The sequence below is a fragment of the Alligator mississippiensis genome, chromosome 6 (genome assembly GCF_030867095.1).
Source record: "Alligator mississippiensis isolate rAllMis1 chromosome 6, rAllMis1, whole genome shotgun sequence".
NCBI classification, from domain to species: domain Eukaryota; kingdom Metazoa; phylum Chordata; order Crocodylia; family Alligatoridae; genus Alligator; species Alligator mississippiensis.
The window spans coordinates 3,250,453-3,266,712 of record NC_081829.1 but is presented as its reverse complement, the minus strand read 5'-3'; the positions used below and the strand labels follow the sequence as shown (position 1 = coordinate 3,266,712).

Below are 16,260 nucleotides of genomic sequence, written 5' to 3'. Positions count from 1 at the left end.
TGGGCTCTGTTCCTAGCTCAGGTCGACTCTGTATCTTGTTACCAACACTACTAGGCTTTTTACTTTTGAAGAGCTCCTAGCAGGCCAAAACTTTTGAAGAGCTCCTCCTAGCTGTAGACAGGCCAAAACTCTCTTGCAAATTTTGCATCTCGCTGGGACAAGTGAACAACACACAGCTTTGTGCTGAACACACAGGGACAGTTATTTGTGCGGTGTATTGGGATAGTGAGATTTAATCCAGAAGATGCCAGTCAGTGTGTTTGGTGTATGCAACTCATCACCTCCCCCAGAAATGTCCTCTTGTAGCCCTATCCTCCATGCAGGAGGCGGCTGGAAGCACTAAGAAGTGCATCTGACACTGCAGCTGCTACGTGTAGAGAAATACCATTTGTATCCAGCACAGAGTTCTAGGAGTATTATCCATGACTTCACAATTATTTTAGCTGAATAACAGTGATACAGATGGTGTCAGTCCTCCACTGCTGAATCTATTAGCCAAGGTAATTATAAAAGGGGAATAAGGTGTTACCTTTTCATTTAAAAGAGAAGTGAATTTTTTTTAAAGGGAAAAGCCATATCAAAATCCCTTTTTTATTTAAAAAGAGTAAACTTTGAAATATCACTAAGCTGAAGGGAGAGTTAAGCTAAATGTAAATGATGGGATAAACCTGCACGTTTCCAACTATATTTGTGTATAATATAAAAATATGAGTTGGTGTTTTAGAACCAGATAATCTGTAGGATGAAACATCTCAGCCCACCAACTGGGCCTAATGAAGGGCACGGGTTTGATCAAATAACATGACGCCTGCTGCAGCATGTGAAGATCTGACTCTGTCTCGCTTATATGGCTTTGCTGGGCAGGGCTTGGCTGGGTGGCACTGCTCTTCAGGGCAGGGGCTGTGAACTTGACTTGGTTTTTGTTTGTTTGCTCTGTATTCATTTAAACAGTGTCTTCCCCTGCGTGCCAGCCAATCAGCGCTCTCGCTGAAATTGCAGCGTAATGACAGATGTTGCTTAGTGGTTAAGATAGCACTGAGGAAACCTACAGCAGCTTCGCCCGCCCCTTGGACTAGTGCCCTCTGTTTAAAGAAGACATTTATTTATATATATCCTTTTTCTTTCACAGGGATTGGCTGCTAGCGCAAGGTCGAGCTGAGCCTGTGCAGTCTGGAGAAGGGCGGTAGATAGGTGACTTTTGTACTGTTTTTCTGTTCTACTAGATAGCAGTGATTCTTCACGCAGTTGGGACTGGCTTAAATGTCTTGAACTGCAAAGTCAGAAGAAGGAAGAAAATAATAATGAACTGCTATTAGAGTCCAAAGGTGCTGTCTCAAAGTCAGCGAGCTACTGGCATGTAAGCATAAATCTTTCTTAACAAGGCCCCACCACTTGCAGGAGACGGCACTGAGCACCCACTGCTGTTTCTCGTTTCCTTTTCAGCCGTGCGGTTATGCAAAGTGCTCGCTCTTCTTGAGTCTTTCTAGGTAAGGAAGAGGGATTTATTACACCTCTGTCAGCTGCAAAGTGTCTCTGTGCACCTGACATACTATAGCAAGTAGTTAAAGAATGAGAGAATCATAATGCCCTGCTCTTACAAAACTTCATCCAGTTTGTGCATGTCTTGGATAAGAGGCAGTTTTGCAAGTCCCTTTTTTTACAGATGGGGAAACTGAGGCCTGGAGAGTTGAAGTACCTTGTAGCTGACCTGCAGGCCAGTAGCAGCTCTGCAAACCAAAGCCTGGTCTCACATCCTAGTCAGCCATTAACATGCAGTGCCCTGGACTGATTCTTAAGCTGCTTGCCCAACCCAAACAGAAGGTAACTGTATAAGGACTATATTAATCATAACATAGCTGTGCCAGCTCAGCTAACCCCTGGCTGCGATCCAGAGCTTGCGGTTGTTCCGGGGAGCGTGGCCACGAGATGGCGTGTTGTAACTGCGACAGGCTGCCGAGAGGTCTGTGTATTTAGGAAGCTGAACTATGCTTTCTCTGGATTCCCTTGGACATGGAAGTACTGCTTTTAGGATAATGGCGTAGCCCATATGAGCTCTCTGCTGCCACTGCCAGTGCAGGCTGCTCCCAGCTGCTGTGATGGCTTATCAATATGGCCCCTGTCCAGAGAGAGCTCCACTGTCACCCATCCAACAGGTTTCACTTTCGACCCTGGATGAGAGCTTCCCATCATTAGTTGCTACTGCAGGTGCTTTGTAAAGCCAGGCTGTCCCTTCCCCTGTCCCCACAGGGGATGGGAGCACTTTGCCAGTGTGAGATGCTGTGTGTGATTGCATGCCTCTTTGAGATTCAGAGCACCTCTCACCTCGATCCTCTCATGGAGCAGATCCATCCTCCCCCTGCCCAAAGTGCCAAAGGCTTTCGGGTCTTCACCTGGAGCACCCCTTGGGTAACACCAGGACCTCTCCAAACCTAGGAATCGCCAGGTCAGATGCACCAGCTGTCTTCTGGTGAGCCCAGCATGTGCATAGGCCCTGATCAGTGGACAGAAAAGAAAGCAACAGCAAGCATTTCACCTAGAAGCAGGTGGGTGTGTGGCTGGTTGTCCTGTTTTCAGTCGGATCTATTCCATACCTGATCGCTGGGGCATCCCGGTGCTCTGGAAACCCTGCAAGACCCTGGCTAAGGAGCTGGCACATGGTTCGGAGTTGTTCCTTCTTGCAGCAGGTAGGGTGATGGAGAGCTCCCCATTGCTTGTACCTTGCAATTCCTACCCGGCCTCTGTAGCAGCTGTGGGTTATGTTGCTTCTTTCCTCCTAGCCCCTAGGCCTAGTACCTCTTCTTCCTGCAGCAGTCAGGCCCTTGCTTATGCCAGGGCCATCAGATGTGGAATTCCCCAGCAGAGGCTATATGGGACACTCAGAAGCTTTTCTTACCTGCCATCTGGCCCTGCTTAAAGTAGGCTTCGAAGACACGGGGGGTAAGAATACCCAAGATCTGCTTACATGGTAGCATCCCCCAGCCAGCACAGGTGGGGAATTAATTACAGGCCTGGATTGTGCTAGCAACTCATTGCTGCTGGTACAGCACATTGCTCTGACCTGAATTACATGCCTTTCAGCCTGGATTCCTCAGGGCTGCATTTCCAGGGTGTGATGCCTTGTGTTGGGTCGGGGCTGACCAGAGTTTTACAAAGAGATTACATTATGGACCTGTGCAGGATGGTTTGGATAGAGATGATCCTGCCTCAGGCAGGGGGATGGATTCAGTGACTTCCAGGGGTCCCTTCCAGCCCGTCTCCATGATTCTTTGAAAATGTCAATTAAAATCTCTCTTGCAGGCACAAGCCTTTACAGCAATTAGCTTGTGCTCTGCTATAGCTGCTAGCTGGCCAGGCAAAGAAACTTTCCAGCTGTTACGTTTTAAATCAACAGGAAAAGATTGTGTAGCATATAGAAGATGGTTGCACCCCTTAGTTAAGTCTGTGGGTGGTTTTCGTCCAGAGGAGTCCTAACATCCTGCTTGGTTTCCAGCACTGAAGGCATGGAGATGGATGGCTGCTGCCCTCATTCCTTACAGTCATTAATGGTCCCTTCTTGCGTGAGCCTAGCTGTCTGCACCAAATTCCATTCTCCGGCCATCTCTTCTTTCCCTGCAGTCTCGATTGGATACGGAAGTCCTCAGTTCCTCTCCCCAGCGTGTGGAGTGTTGCCTTTCAAAGCTCTTCCTGCCTGCTCATCCGGGATCGATTAGAACCGCATGGCCTGTCCCCTGGGGACGGTACGGTGGTGGCTTTTCCACCCTTTATCCTTCTCAGTTCCAAGATGCTTTGGTTGTGGGGGGTGAGGCAGAGGTTATACAGATCAATGACACTAATCCCAAGCACTAAGTCGCGTCTCTGCTCTCCCAGCCACTCCAGAAACAGCACCTCTTAAGAGTAAGTCTTGGCTTCTTCTGATTTGTTTTTGAACCTTTCTACTCTGTGTTGTCCCGCACTCCCGGAGAATGTTACCTTGGGGGCAGGGGGAGGAGATACAAGGTTCTCATGTGATCTCAGGACTCCTAGAGCTGGGGACTAAAGGAAAACAACCAGTCTGAGAAACCAGCTCTGAGAGCAGGGTCTGGCGACACTCGGTTGTGTAGCCATCGGAGTAGCTTGGACTGTGTGCTGGGAGGGAGATGGAAGCTAGTGCTGCCGTCACCCGAAAGCTCTGCAGGCCACCTCCAGCAATGACCTTGCCCATGAGAAGCAGCTGCCTTCTGGTGAGCTGAGGCATCCCCTTGGTCTAGGTCTTTCCCAAGAGATGGGTCATCTTACTGCTACTGAGACCCTGCGCCTGCTGGCAGGAGGGCCATTATCTTCTTTGTCTGTGGTTATAAGGTGTCTTGACAGCTGGTGGAGTGATTCGCCAAGCCCCTCAAGTGAGTCCTGATGGGACGGGTGCATGGAGGAGGGTGAACGCAAGTGCCCGGCCAGGGTAGGAGGCTGGTCTAAATGGAGATGATCTTCCTGGAGCATCTCCCCCTACCCCTCCCAGGCAGTGCCCAGGCCACATCCCAGCAAGTGAACTGCGTGTGACGGTACATCCAGCCCCGCTTCCTTTGCTACACAAGGGCAGGAAGCCCCAAATACTGCATTTCTGGGCATCTTGCTCTGCGCTGCTGAAAAGAGGCAAGTCTTTGGGGTTCATTTAGCAGGGCAGGGGAAACAGCTGAACTCTGTCTCAGGCGGTGCTTTTCCTACCTGCTTGGGGAAGCCAGAGCTGGCTGGGCTGTTGCTAGCAGGAACAGCCCCAGGTCAGCCATTGTGGGGTAGGGTGCGTTAGGGTAGCCAGAGGGATTTGGGCTGACCTGGCAGTACTGAAGACTGCAGTTACATCTTTTTGGGCTTTTGGCTGGTTTCTGGTGTAAGCTGACTGGCAGAAAGGGAATGACAGGAGCCGTCCTGTGTGTCTGTGAGTGTGCATCTCCCAGGTTTTCATAGATTCATAGATGTTAGGGTCGGAAGGGACCTCAATAGATCATTGAGTCCGACCCCCTGCATAGGCAGGAAAGAGTGCTGGGTCTAGATGACCCCAGCCAGATGCTTATCTAACCTCCTCTTGAAGACCCCCAGGGTAGGGGAGAGCACCACCTCCCTTGGGAGCCCGTTCCACACCTTGGCCACTCGAACTGTGAAGAAGTTCTTTCTAATGTCCAGTCTAAATCTGCTCTCTGCTAGCTTGTGGTCATTATTTCTTGTAACCCCCGGGGGCGCCTTGGTGAATAAAACCTCACCAATTCCCTTCTGTGCCCCCGTGATGAACTTATAGGCAGCCACAAGGTCGCCTCTCAACCTTCTCTTGCGGAGGCTGAAGAGGTCCAGGTGCCCCAGTCTCTCTTCGTAGGGCTTGGTCTGCAGGCCCTTGACCATACGAGTAGCCCTTCTCTGGCCAGGTTATCCACATCCCTCTTGAAGTGTGGCGCCCAGAATTGCACGCAGTACTCCAACTGCGGTTTGACCAGCGCCCGATAGAGGGGAAGTATCACCTCCTTGGATCTATTCGTCATGCATCTGCTGATGCACGATAAAGTGCCATTGGCTTTTCTGATGGCTTCGTCACACTGCCGACTCATGTTAATTTTGGAGTCCACTAGGACTCCAAGATCCCTTTCCACCTCCGTGCCACCCAGCAGGTCATTCCCTAGGCTGTAGGTGTGCTGGACATTTCTCCTCCCTAGGTGCAGCACTTTGCATTTCTCCTTGTTGAACTACATTCTGTTGTTTTCTGCCCATTTGTCCAACCTGTCCAGGTCTGCTTGCAGCTGTTCCCTGCCCTCCGGCGTGTCCACTTCTCCCCACAGTTTTGTGTCATCCGCAAACTTGGACAGAGTACATTTCACTCCCTCGTTCAAGTCGCTGATGAAGACATTGAAGAGTATCGGTTCAAGGACCGAACCCTGCGGGACCCCACTGCCCACACCCTTCCAGGTCGAGACCGACCCATCCACCACGACTCTCTGGGTGCGACCCTCCAGCCAATTCGCCACCCACTGGACTGTGTAGTCATCCACATCACAGCCTCTTAACTTGTTCACCAGTATGGGGTGGGATACCGTATCGAAGGCCTTCCTGAAGTCTAAGTATACGACATCCACCCCTCCTCCTGTGTCCAGGCGTTTCGTAACCTGGTCATAAAAAGAGACTAGATTAGTCAGGCATGATCTACCTGCCACGAACCCGTGCTGGTTTCCCCTCAGCATCATTTGTCCTGCCGGGCTCTCACAAATGTGAGCCTTGATAATTTTTTCAAAAACTTTGCCAAGGATGGAGGTGCGACTGACTGGCCTATAGTTGCCCGGGTCCTCCTTCCTCCCCTTCTTGAAAATGGGGACCACATTGGCCCTTTTCCAGTGCTCCAGGACTTGGCCCGTGCGCCACGAGTGTTCAAATATTCCCGCCAGTGGCTGTGCAATGACATCGGCCAGTGCCTTCAGCACCCTCGGATGGATGGAGCTCATCCAGGCCTGCCGACTTAAAGATGTCTGGGTAGTTTAGGTCCCCCATGACTACTGCCTCCTTAGCTTTTATGATCTTCGAGAGCTGCCTCAGGAGCCCCGAATCTAGTTCTTCCCCTTGGTGTGGGGGTCTGTAGCAGACCCCTACCACCAAATCCCTTTCTCCTTGCCCCCCATGTAACCTAACCCACAATCCTTCTACTTTCTCCTCCTTCGATTCTGTCTGGTGGAGGATAGCACCTGGCATTAGCAGGAACAACCCCCAGCTGATCAATGGGGGCTGAGCCAGTGCTGCCCTTACTCACCTCTGCTCTTCCCAGAAGAACTGGTTTGCTTCCACGGCTGCAAATGAGCTTACCGTAGTACGTGGTGACTCACGCTGCCCAGGGGCCCGCGGGGCTAAATATAAGGATGTTTATTTTCAAAGCTGTTTTGTTCTTCTCCCCCGTGTGACTTCCCCAACGTTGCTGAGGTCACGGTGACTGCTATGGAGTCAGTTCCCCGCTCCGTGGCCCCGCATCCCTTGCTCACTCTACGGGGGCAGAAGGGAGCTGTATGGGGCTGTGGGTGGCAGGGGAGAAGGCACCTGGCTTGCAGACCTCACACTCAGGGTTGTAATAGCTCCCTGGGGTTTCTTCTGCAAGCTGGGATCCACCCTGGCCACTGTGACCCACGTGCTTTGCCCTTCCCCACCTCTCTGTGTGTCCCCCAGTTCTTGGCATGCTGCAGCTACTGCAGCCCCTTAGCGCACACCTGTTCTGGTGCAAAAGGGGCTCCTGCGGGATGTGACCATGCCACACCTTTGCTGCAGTACAGACTCGCTTCCCTCCATTGTGGAAGTTGAGTTGGGCATGCAGCACCCAGCCCAAGCGGGCATGCGGCACCTAACCTTTTGCTGGGACAGGGCCAGCCAGGCCAAGAAAATCAGGAGTACCTTTATCTCAGGGTAAGTTACCCACGGTCATGTCTGCTAGTCAATCTAATCCCATCTGGACTGCAGCAATGCTCCAACTGGGATCAAAACTGGAGGGTTCTGGCTACAGGGTCTTGTCCCTCTGCTCAGGGTCAGACCAACACCAGATTTGGGGTCTGGAAGGAATTCTGCCTCATGATCATATTGGTACAGACTGGTGGGGGGAGGTTGCCTTCCTCTGTAACAGGGGCACGGCCTCTGCTTGGGATCCCTTGAGTGTATGTTAACAACCTGTTATAGAAGCAGGGCACTGGCTGTCGTGGTCCCCCTGCTTTCCACAGGCCACCAGGCACGAGATGCAGACTGCCAGGAGGCACAGACAGTCTGGCTGCCCGGGTGCCAGGAGGCATGAGATGCTGCAGCTGGGCTCCAGGGGCCAAGGGGAAGTGAGCAGGAAGGGAGGGGATGAAACAGTTTCCCAGGGGCTGCCGTGCCATGCGCTGTACAAACAGAGCTGAGACGGGGCCTGCCCCAGAGGCACTTCCCTTTCGGGCAGCGGGCACAGCTAGGGAGCCCAGGGCGGGGGGCCCAGGCCTCCTCTCCCCGCTGCCAGGTCGGGGCCGCCTGATTCCTGGAATCCCTTCTCTGCCAGGCTGCAGGGACATGCCCATGGCCAGTTCCAGGTACCGGGTCCCTCTGGGGCGCCGTGACTCGGCCGGAAGGAACCGACGCTGCTGGGAAAAGGCAGCGGCCGAGTCTGGGCTCCACACGCTGGATGGAACAAACAGCGCTCAGGACCAGAGCCAAGCTGGGCTTTCCATTGCGCTTTCCTTCCAGCTCGCGGGCTGGCGGGACTGCTTCCGGCAGTGGTGCTCACCCCACACCACTGGGGGGGTCCCGTGGGTCACCCTGCGGACCCAGGAGCTCTATGGAAACAGCCTGTGTGGGTGGGGGGTGGATTTACTGACACCCCCACCACCGAGCCCAACACAGCCCTGGGGGTTGTACGTGTCAAGGTGTAGTGGTGTGGGTGTGTACACCTTGCAGTGAGTAGGGGTGGGGTGGCTGAGCCTATTGGAGAATAGGAACATCTGCATGTGTGGTGTGTGTTGCAGTGAGTGGGGATTACACACGTGTGTTGGTGAGTAGGGATGTGTATGTGTGTATAATGGTGAGTAGGGATGACATGCGTGCATGTGTGTTATGGTGAGTGGAGGGGTGTGCTATGGTGTTTGTGCGTGTGTTATGGCAAGCAGGGATGCGTGTGTGCATGTGTGTTATGGAGAGTCGGAGGGCAGTTACGGGATGTGTGCATGTGGGGTGAGTGCATGTGTGTTATAGCGCGTAGGGATGTGTGTGTGTTATGGTGAATGGGGGGTGTTATGGTGAGTGTGTGCATGTGTGTTATGGCATGTAGGGGTGTGTGCGTGCGTGTGTGTTATGGCAAGTGGAAGGGCTGTTACAGCATGTGCAGAGTGTGTGCCTGTGTGTTAAGGCATGTAGGGATGTGTGTGTTATGGTGAGTGGCGGCGTATGTTATGATGAATGTGTGTGCATGTATGTTATGGCATGTAGGGATGTGTGTGTGTTATGGCGAGTGGTGGGGTGTGTTACAGTGAGTGTATGTCTGGGGTGAGTGTGTGTCCATGTGTTATGGCGTGGGTGGACAGTTCGACGCGGGTCCTGCCCTGGGGGCTCCGTGGCGTCTCTGTAAGCGGGGGGCGAAGCCTGGAGTTGCCGAAGGGCTGGGAGCAGAGCCCCTGGGCTCCCCGACCCCGTCCCGGGTGCTGTGCCCGGTGCTTGGGGGCATTTCCCCCGGGATCACCCTCCCTGCAGGCAGGGGAAAGGGCAGAGGTAAATATAGCCCTGGCGCTGGCTCCACAGTCTCCTGCCGCTTCCTGCCATTTATAATCCTCCCCAGGAAGCAGCCAGGCCCAAACCTTCCTGCGGCCGGCGCAGAGCCGCCTGCCAGCGACCCTTCTGCTGCCGGGGGCCAAAGGCACTGGGGCCTGTGTCTAGACGGGGGTGTCCCGACATCCCTGCACCGCCCCAGCCTGGGCAGTGCTGGCACAAGCTCCGGGCAGTGATCCTTAGCCACGACTGGAAGCTCGTGCAGGGGTTGGGGGCAGGACGGGCACTCGGGGCTGGAGTGTCTGGGGGTCTGGCTTGCTCCTGGAGGCGCGAGGGGAGGTGGGGTCTGGCCTGGGTGTCCATACAGGGGGCAAGGAGCCGGGAAGCTGTTGTTGGCCCCCAACCAGCCCCTGCCGTGGCTCTTTCTCTGATACCAGCCCTGTGGCATCCCCTTTGTCTCCTCCATGGGGTGCCTGCGGCGTAGACTGCCGGCCGGCCAGACCCCAGAAGCAGCAGCCAGGCCCCGTTCCTGAGGTCCGATCTGGCGCCAACTCTGACCTGGGCAGCACCCAGCAGCAGGGACCGGGAACCACCCCCCTGCCCCAGAGCACAGCAAGGGGTAGGCAGGAGCATCCACACCGAGCCCAGGTGGGAATCAGAGGGGGGAAACCAGAAGCCAGCGCCCTTCAGCTGGTGCAGGATGGGACCCCACGTGTGTGTGTGACCGCCACCTGACAGCAGCAGGTAGAAACCCCAGTAGAGACCCAGCTGCAGCGTGCCTGGCGCTGTACGTGCAAAGAGGTCCCCACTCAAAGGGTTTCCAGGTTTGACGGGCAAAGCAAGGCTTGTTCCTAGGGGTGGGGAGAGATGGGGTCTGCCCACACCACAGCTGGCAGCTCCCAGGCCCCAAGCCCAGGGCAGCAGCGGGTGCAGCCAGGCGCTTCCCGCAGTGGCAGAGGGCAGGAGAGACGTCAGGAGGGCTGGGCATAAAGGAGGGGAAGGAGCAGTGGGGCGCAGCAGGGGTTAATCCAGCTGCTGCGGGGCGTGTGGGGTTCAGGCCAGCTGCAGTGGGGAAGGGCAGGGGTTAACGCGGGCTGCCGTGGCAGGGAGGGGTGGCTGGGGGTGGAGAGTCCTGGCAGCTTATATCAGGCTGCTGCCCCAGCCGGCTGGGTTTGCCTGAGCTCCTGGCTGGGCAGCAACGCTGGAGCTAGGCGGGGAGCCCCTGCCCCTGCCCCTGGCTGGGCCCAGGTGAGTGCATCCTCTGCCCAGCTCCAGCTGCGGGTCTCGGGGGCAGGTACTCCAGGCTGGGATCCGTGCCGGGGTGCTGGGCGGGACTGCTGGGGTGCCCCTGTTTGCTGCCCCCCACCCCCCCTGGTGCTGGGGCTCTGGCTGGAGGCTGGCCCGGCTCCAGCCCGGGTGGGAGCTGCCCTGTGGTTAGGAGCCGTCTCTGCAGGGCGGGCGCCCGTCTGCCCGCAACCTGCTTATTTATAGTGCCAGGCCTGGAGTTCAGCGCCGCGCTTTTTATAGCTGGCCTGGTGGCGGGGAGGCCCCGTGGGAGCACGGCGATGGGGTCAGACCTCCTGGGCGGCCGTGGGAAATGCCACAGAGGTCTGGCGGCCAGCACGCCCGTGCAGGGGCGGAGACGGGTGCTGCCCCCCGGGGCTGCTGGTTTTCTGGGGGTTGCTGAGCTCGTCTGAAGTTTCGCTGCCGTGCTGGCCAGATCCAGGCTCTGGGAACCAGCCTTGCTCTCTCGGCGACTGGGCGTGCAGTGGGCTCCCCACCAGGAGCGGGTGACACCGTCCCAGTCCGGCCTGGGCTCACAGGAGCCGCGTGTGGCTTGAGTGATGCGTGGAGAGGCCTCGGGTTGCGGTAGCAGCGTTGCGCAGGTAGCTGCTATCTCACCTTACACCAGGCTTTCTGCCCGGACTTAGCTGGACGGAGTTGCATGGGACGTTGCACTTGAATTTTCATGGGATGCTTTTCTTCCTTGCTGTAGTGGGACATGGGGGACTTTGTGCTAGGGGCTGTACGTGCAGAGCAAGGACCGCTTCTGCCCTCAGCGCTCGGACCAAGCGTGAGCGGCCGAGGCAGGCAGGCGGACGGGGGCGCGGGAGGAAATCGGTGCTGCTCTGGATACGATTTCCAGATGTCCTTTTGCACAGGTCACAAGCCCCTTGGGCCTGAGGGCTGGAGCTGCCCTTTGAGTTTTTCCCCTCTGGTTTTTCTGAACTGGCGGCTGGAAGAACTTGGGTTTCATGGGACTTTGCTGGTTTGCGGCTCCGACCAGCGCTGGGACAAACCCAGACCTAGACGCGGGACTGGAAAGGCCTGTTTTCCCAGCAGGTCCCATAGCGGCCAGAGCTGGGCTGGGTCTCTCCCTGCAGACTCGCTCCCGGCCCCCCCCCCGGGCTGGAGTTTAATTCTTGCTCTTTCTTTGCACTCAGGACATCTCAGGGCTGGCAAGTCCCTACCTGGGAATGCCCTTTGTGCCTGGGAGAGCCGGTAGTTTAGGGGAGGTGGTCGGGGATCTTTGCCTCTGTGCCCACCTGAGCTGGGTATTTCCATGCCTGGCCATGCTTCCCTTCTGGGGGGGGGAGAGCTGCTAATCTCAGGTACGTGGGGGCTTTCTTGTGACAGGGAAGCTGGCTCTGATGTGCATGGGTGCAGGGTGGGGGGAGGCTGGAGGAAGCGGAGGGGTTGGTGCCGGACTCGGAGCCGGGTGGGTGATCTGATCCCAGGCGCCGCCAGCTGCCCTGTGCTTTCTGCTCCCGGGCATTGCTCGGCTTTGGGGCTGGGAGGGCTGGGCTGGGCTGCTGATATCCCGCAGAGCTGGGGGGAGACGTGCCCAGGACAGGAAAGCTGGTTAACCATTAGCTCCCGATGCACTGGGGGGGCTCTTCCGAGCCATTTGTGTTCAAGGAAACCATCTGTTCAGCCCTGTCAGCTTCCGCACCTGATTTACTGCCCCGGCCCCGCGGTGCCCCGGCCCCGGGGTCGGCCCCTCCTTTGTTCTCAGCCGCCCTCGCTGGGTGATCAATTAGAGCGTGATGAGGCTCGTTCTGCCCAGGGGTCTCTTAAGCCCCATGGGGTCACGATGCCAGCGGTGACCTCGACTTGTACCTACCGTAAGCTCCCCCTTGCCCTCCCCAAGCCAGTTTGTTGCTGGTCAGACGAGGCCTGGTTTGGATGGGACACCCTACCCCGGTTTGGGGCTTTCCAGGAAGAGCCAGAGCACAGCTCTCCAGTCCTGCTAGATCCTAGATGGCCGGAGGGGGCTGATTCACATGGACGTAGCACGTGGAGGCCTCCACGAGCCATGCACAGACCATCCTGCCCCCACAGAAGCAAAGGGGCAGGGATGGACACAGGAGCTGACCCTCCGGCCCCTCCATCCCATGCCGCACCCAGGCTGCCTTTTTAGGGGGATCTGGCACGGACGGGCCCCAAGAAGTCTAAACCCCTATGCCGCCTCCCTCCGCAAGGCCTGGAAAGGGGAAGCCGTGAGGGTCCTTCAGCCCGTGGGCAGCCACCTCCCTCCGTGGCCCTGTTGGGCTTTGTTTGGCAGCCGCTGGGCTCCTAAAGATAAGGCGGCAACCCTGCTATTTTTTCCTGTCACGGCTGCTCCGGGGCTGTCGGCTGCAGCCCAGGCGGGCTGCAGGATGCACCGCGCTTCCCTCTTCCTGCCCCGGCGGGTTGCACCTCAGGCCTGTCTAGAAAGTGGCTCCTTCCTCACCTCCCCGCTGCCCCAAGCCCCCTCCCAGGCGCCTGCTCTTCCTGAGGCCGCGCCTGGCCCTCCTCAGCTGTGGTTTCGTGCCAGAGCTTCACGGGGTGGAGAAGGAGCTGTAGCAACGGGGTCTTTCTTCAGTGCCCCTGGTAGCCCAGGCACGAGGACTTCCCTGGAAGCTGGCTGGCAAAATCCGTGCTTTTCTAGCAAGTGGCGACTGGGACGTGCTTCAGAAGAGCCAGGCTTGGCGGGACGGGGAAGTGGGGGCAGCTGTGAGCCGTGACCCCGCTCTTAATTCAGAACAGGCAGGGTCTGCGTGTGGGCGCCCAGCTCGGGCCGTCGCGTGGAGCCGTGGCAGGGCAGGCGGGGGCCCGTGGGTGCAGACAACCCCGGGAGTACTGGCAAGGGGCACGAGCATCTCCCCTGCAAGCCGGAAACCTCCTGGCTCTCCTGGGAGGCAGTTACCCTCTTTCCTTGCGTATGATGTGCCCCCGCAGAAGGCACGCACCTTGCTTTTGAAAGGCAGAATGAAGAAAAGCAGATCTTGCCTTGGAAATACTGGCCAGCAGCAGGAAGGGACTGAGCGGCAGCTTCAGCAGCGTGCCCGTGGGGAGAGACAGTGGAGCTAGGGAGCCACAGCTCCCCGGCAAAAACAGAGGTTACTGTATTTCCTCACTTATAACATGCACCCCAGTGTCCGGCAGCTGGGGTTTGTGTCGTGAGTGAAAGAATTTGGTACTTTTCTAGCCAGGAGCCCAACAGCCATTGCCCCTTGCCTGGGAAGGGCACTCGCCCATCACTAACCCCCATCCCTCTTCTCTTCTTCCAGGTGAGGAGCTGAGCTGTCGGGACTCAGGCTCCATGCCCCGAGAGGACCTTGCCACCTGCAGGCAGGGGTGGAGATCTGGTTAAGGGGCTCTGCCAGCCCGTGGACACGGGTGCCAGCGTGCTTCCCTGCCCTGGCTGGACTCGAAGACTGCTTGGATCCAGCTGGTGGACAACTAGCCGTGCCGGCACCTTGTGAGGAAGGCAGTGGGACTTACGGTGGGCTCTGGGCTCCTGCCATGGTGCCCTGAGCCTGCCCTGCTGCCAGCTGCCCCTTGTCAGGGCACGTGTCCCCAAGAGCCAAGGGGGCCGGTGCCATGAGGCCGGTATCGCCAGCCAGCGGGTTCTCCCCGCTGGGGCTGCTGACGCGGGGGCCGGAGTACCTTCGCCGGCAGGTGGAAGGGGACCGGGGCGCCCGCTCTCCCAGCGCTGTGGAGAGGCTGGAGGCCGACAAAGCCAAGTACGTCAAAACCCAGCAGGTCATCGAGAGCCGGCAGGAGCCCGTGCTGTGCAGCAGTACCCCCTGGCCATCCCCTCGCCCCCGGCGCCTCCTCATCTCGCACCAGTGCAACGAGCTGAGCGTGGAGCTGAGCTGGGACAGCCCCCACCGCCCAGCACCCCCGCAGTCCCCCGTGGCACGGCGTGGCGGCAGCAAGCGTGGGCTGAGGCCCGACTCGCTCGTCATCTACCGGCAGAAGCGAGACTGCACGGCGGGGAACAAGGAGAACGCCAAGGGCTATGGCCTGGTGCGGTGGCTGCTCCAGGGGCCCCTGAGGGACAAGTCCCCCACGTCCCCCTCCTCTGGAGGCCTGAAAGAGGAGCCTCTGACCCCGGAGAGAGAAGAGATAGCCATGGCCTGGGTGCCCCTGGAGAAGGAGGTGGCTGCAGGGCAGAGCCCAGGAGGCAGCCTCTTTGCTCCTGGCACCAGCCCCATGGAGCAGGCATCACCCAGCGCCCAGAGACACCCGTGCAGCTCCAGCCCCATGGAGCCAGCTTCAGCCCGTGCCCAGAGACCCCTGCCCAGCCCTGGCCTGGGACAGCCCCTGCCGGGGGCCAAGCCAGCGCTGGCCCTGCGCTGCTCCCTCCCACTCTCGGAAAAGGAGCGGTTCTTCAACTACTGCGGCTTGGACCGGGACCTGGTGGAGGGCCTGGGGGCAGAGCGCTTCGGGCCGGCGGGCTGGGACATGGCCTCCTCCCTGCACCCGGGCAGCCGGGGCTCAGCCGGCTCGGGGTCCCAGGGCGCCCCGTCCCAGGGCAGCGGGGACGAGCCTGGCACACGGCTCTGCTCCGCCGTCTCCATCGTGGAGCGCAACGCCCGGGTGATCAAGTGGCTCTACGGCTGCCAGAGGGCCTGGGCGGCCGGCCGGGAGTCCACCGTGTGAGCGCGGAGATGGGCCAGGGCCCCGGCTGGGTCTGTGCCCAGGACATTGGGCTGTGGACTTGTGGCAGGATGGACTTAGGGAGGGGAGATGTGAGCTGGTTCCTCCCTGCTGCCCTCCCCGGCACCGTGGGGTGTAGCGTCCCTGGCAGGGGCGACCCGCTGGCCCACATTGGGTTATAGAGGCGAGATGGGACCCAGGCGTCTCCGTGGCTGGTCCCAGACGAAACCCCCTAGTTTCCCCTGGCTGCCGCAGGCTGAGGTGCAGCCCTTGGACCTTCCCTGGAGCTGGGCTCTGCCCGGGCCCGGGGCTGGCAGGAGTTGGGGCCTCATCCGTGGGTTCAGCGGGCACGATGCTGCCCCTTGAGAGCTGGCTCTGTCAGCTGCCACCTCCCTCCCAGGCTTTTCTCTGTGTTTTCTGGATCAGGAATAAAACCAGATGCACCTGGAGTCCTGCTGCCTGTGCTCTGGGCTGATGGGGGGCTGCTGCTGAGGGGTCGGGGGCGGCGAGGGCCAAGGGCATTGCGTGCACTGCTCCGGGCTGGGGGGAGCGCCTCCCTCTCTGAGGACCTGGCACTGGGGGAAGGTGCCCCTTGGTTGGCAGGCCTGAGCCTGGCTCTCATCCCCAGTCCCTCTCCCAGGCCTGGCCAGGTGGAGCTGAGCTCTGGGGAGCAGAGCGCTGCTACCAGCCTGCACAGGTCCCAGGCAGCCGGGAGCCTGCCAAGAGCACTGGGAGGGGGGAATTACTCATCCTCCCCTGCCCTGTGCCCTCCATCTCCAGGTGTGGGTGGCTCCCGCTCCCACCCTGCCCCGCTGGGTAGAACGGCTGCCTTTGATTTTGGCATCAGCGTGCTCTGCTCTTGCCAACCCCCTCCGTGTCCTTCAGCTGCCTCCATGAGGGGCCGCAGAGACCCAGAGCCTCAGGCAAGCCGATGCCTCTTGGGAGACCCCCAGCTGGGAGAAGCCAGGCCCCAGGGATGCTTCCCTTGAAGAGCTGAGCTCTGCCCCTCCAAGCCCTGGCCTGGGGGCTCTCCTTTCCCACAGCAGCACTCAAAGCAGAGGGAGGTGGTGTGGTGCATTGGCAGGGATTTTTGGGAAGCAATGGGGAAACCAA

The 16,260-nt window shown here is 58.4% G+C and overlaps 1 protein-coding gene across 4 annotated transcripts; it reads left to right on the top strand.

Moving 5' to 3' along the window:
- Window positions 1-3,285: 3,285 nt before the first annotated feature.
- On the top strand, window positions 3,286-15,596 carry FAM110D (family with sequence similarity 110 member D). 4 transcript variants are annotated; one of them, XM_019498807.2, is made up of 2 exons: window positions 3,286-3,894; window positions 13,773-15,596. In XM_019498807.2, exon 2 carries the CDS (start codon window positions 14,086-14,088, stop codon window positions 15,148-15,150), a length of 1,065 nt encoding a protein of 354 aa, XP_019354352.2. In that variant the 5' UTR covers window positions 3,286-3,894; window positions 13,773-14,085; the 3' UTR covers window positions 15,151-15,596. The 4 variants fall into 4 exon arrangements, with proteins under 4 accessions (XP_019354352.2, XP_014456289.2, XP_019354354.2 ...); XM_014600803.3 differs by lacking the exon at window positions 3,286-3,894 and adding an exon at window positions 10,379-10,467; XM_019498809.2 differs by lacking the exon at window positions 3,286-3,894 and adding an exon at window positions 10,620-11,105.
- Window positions 15,597-16,260: the final 664 nt, after the last annotated feature.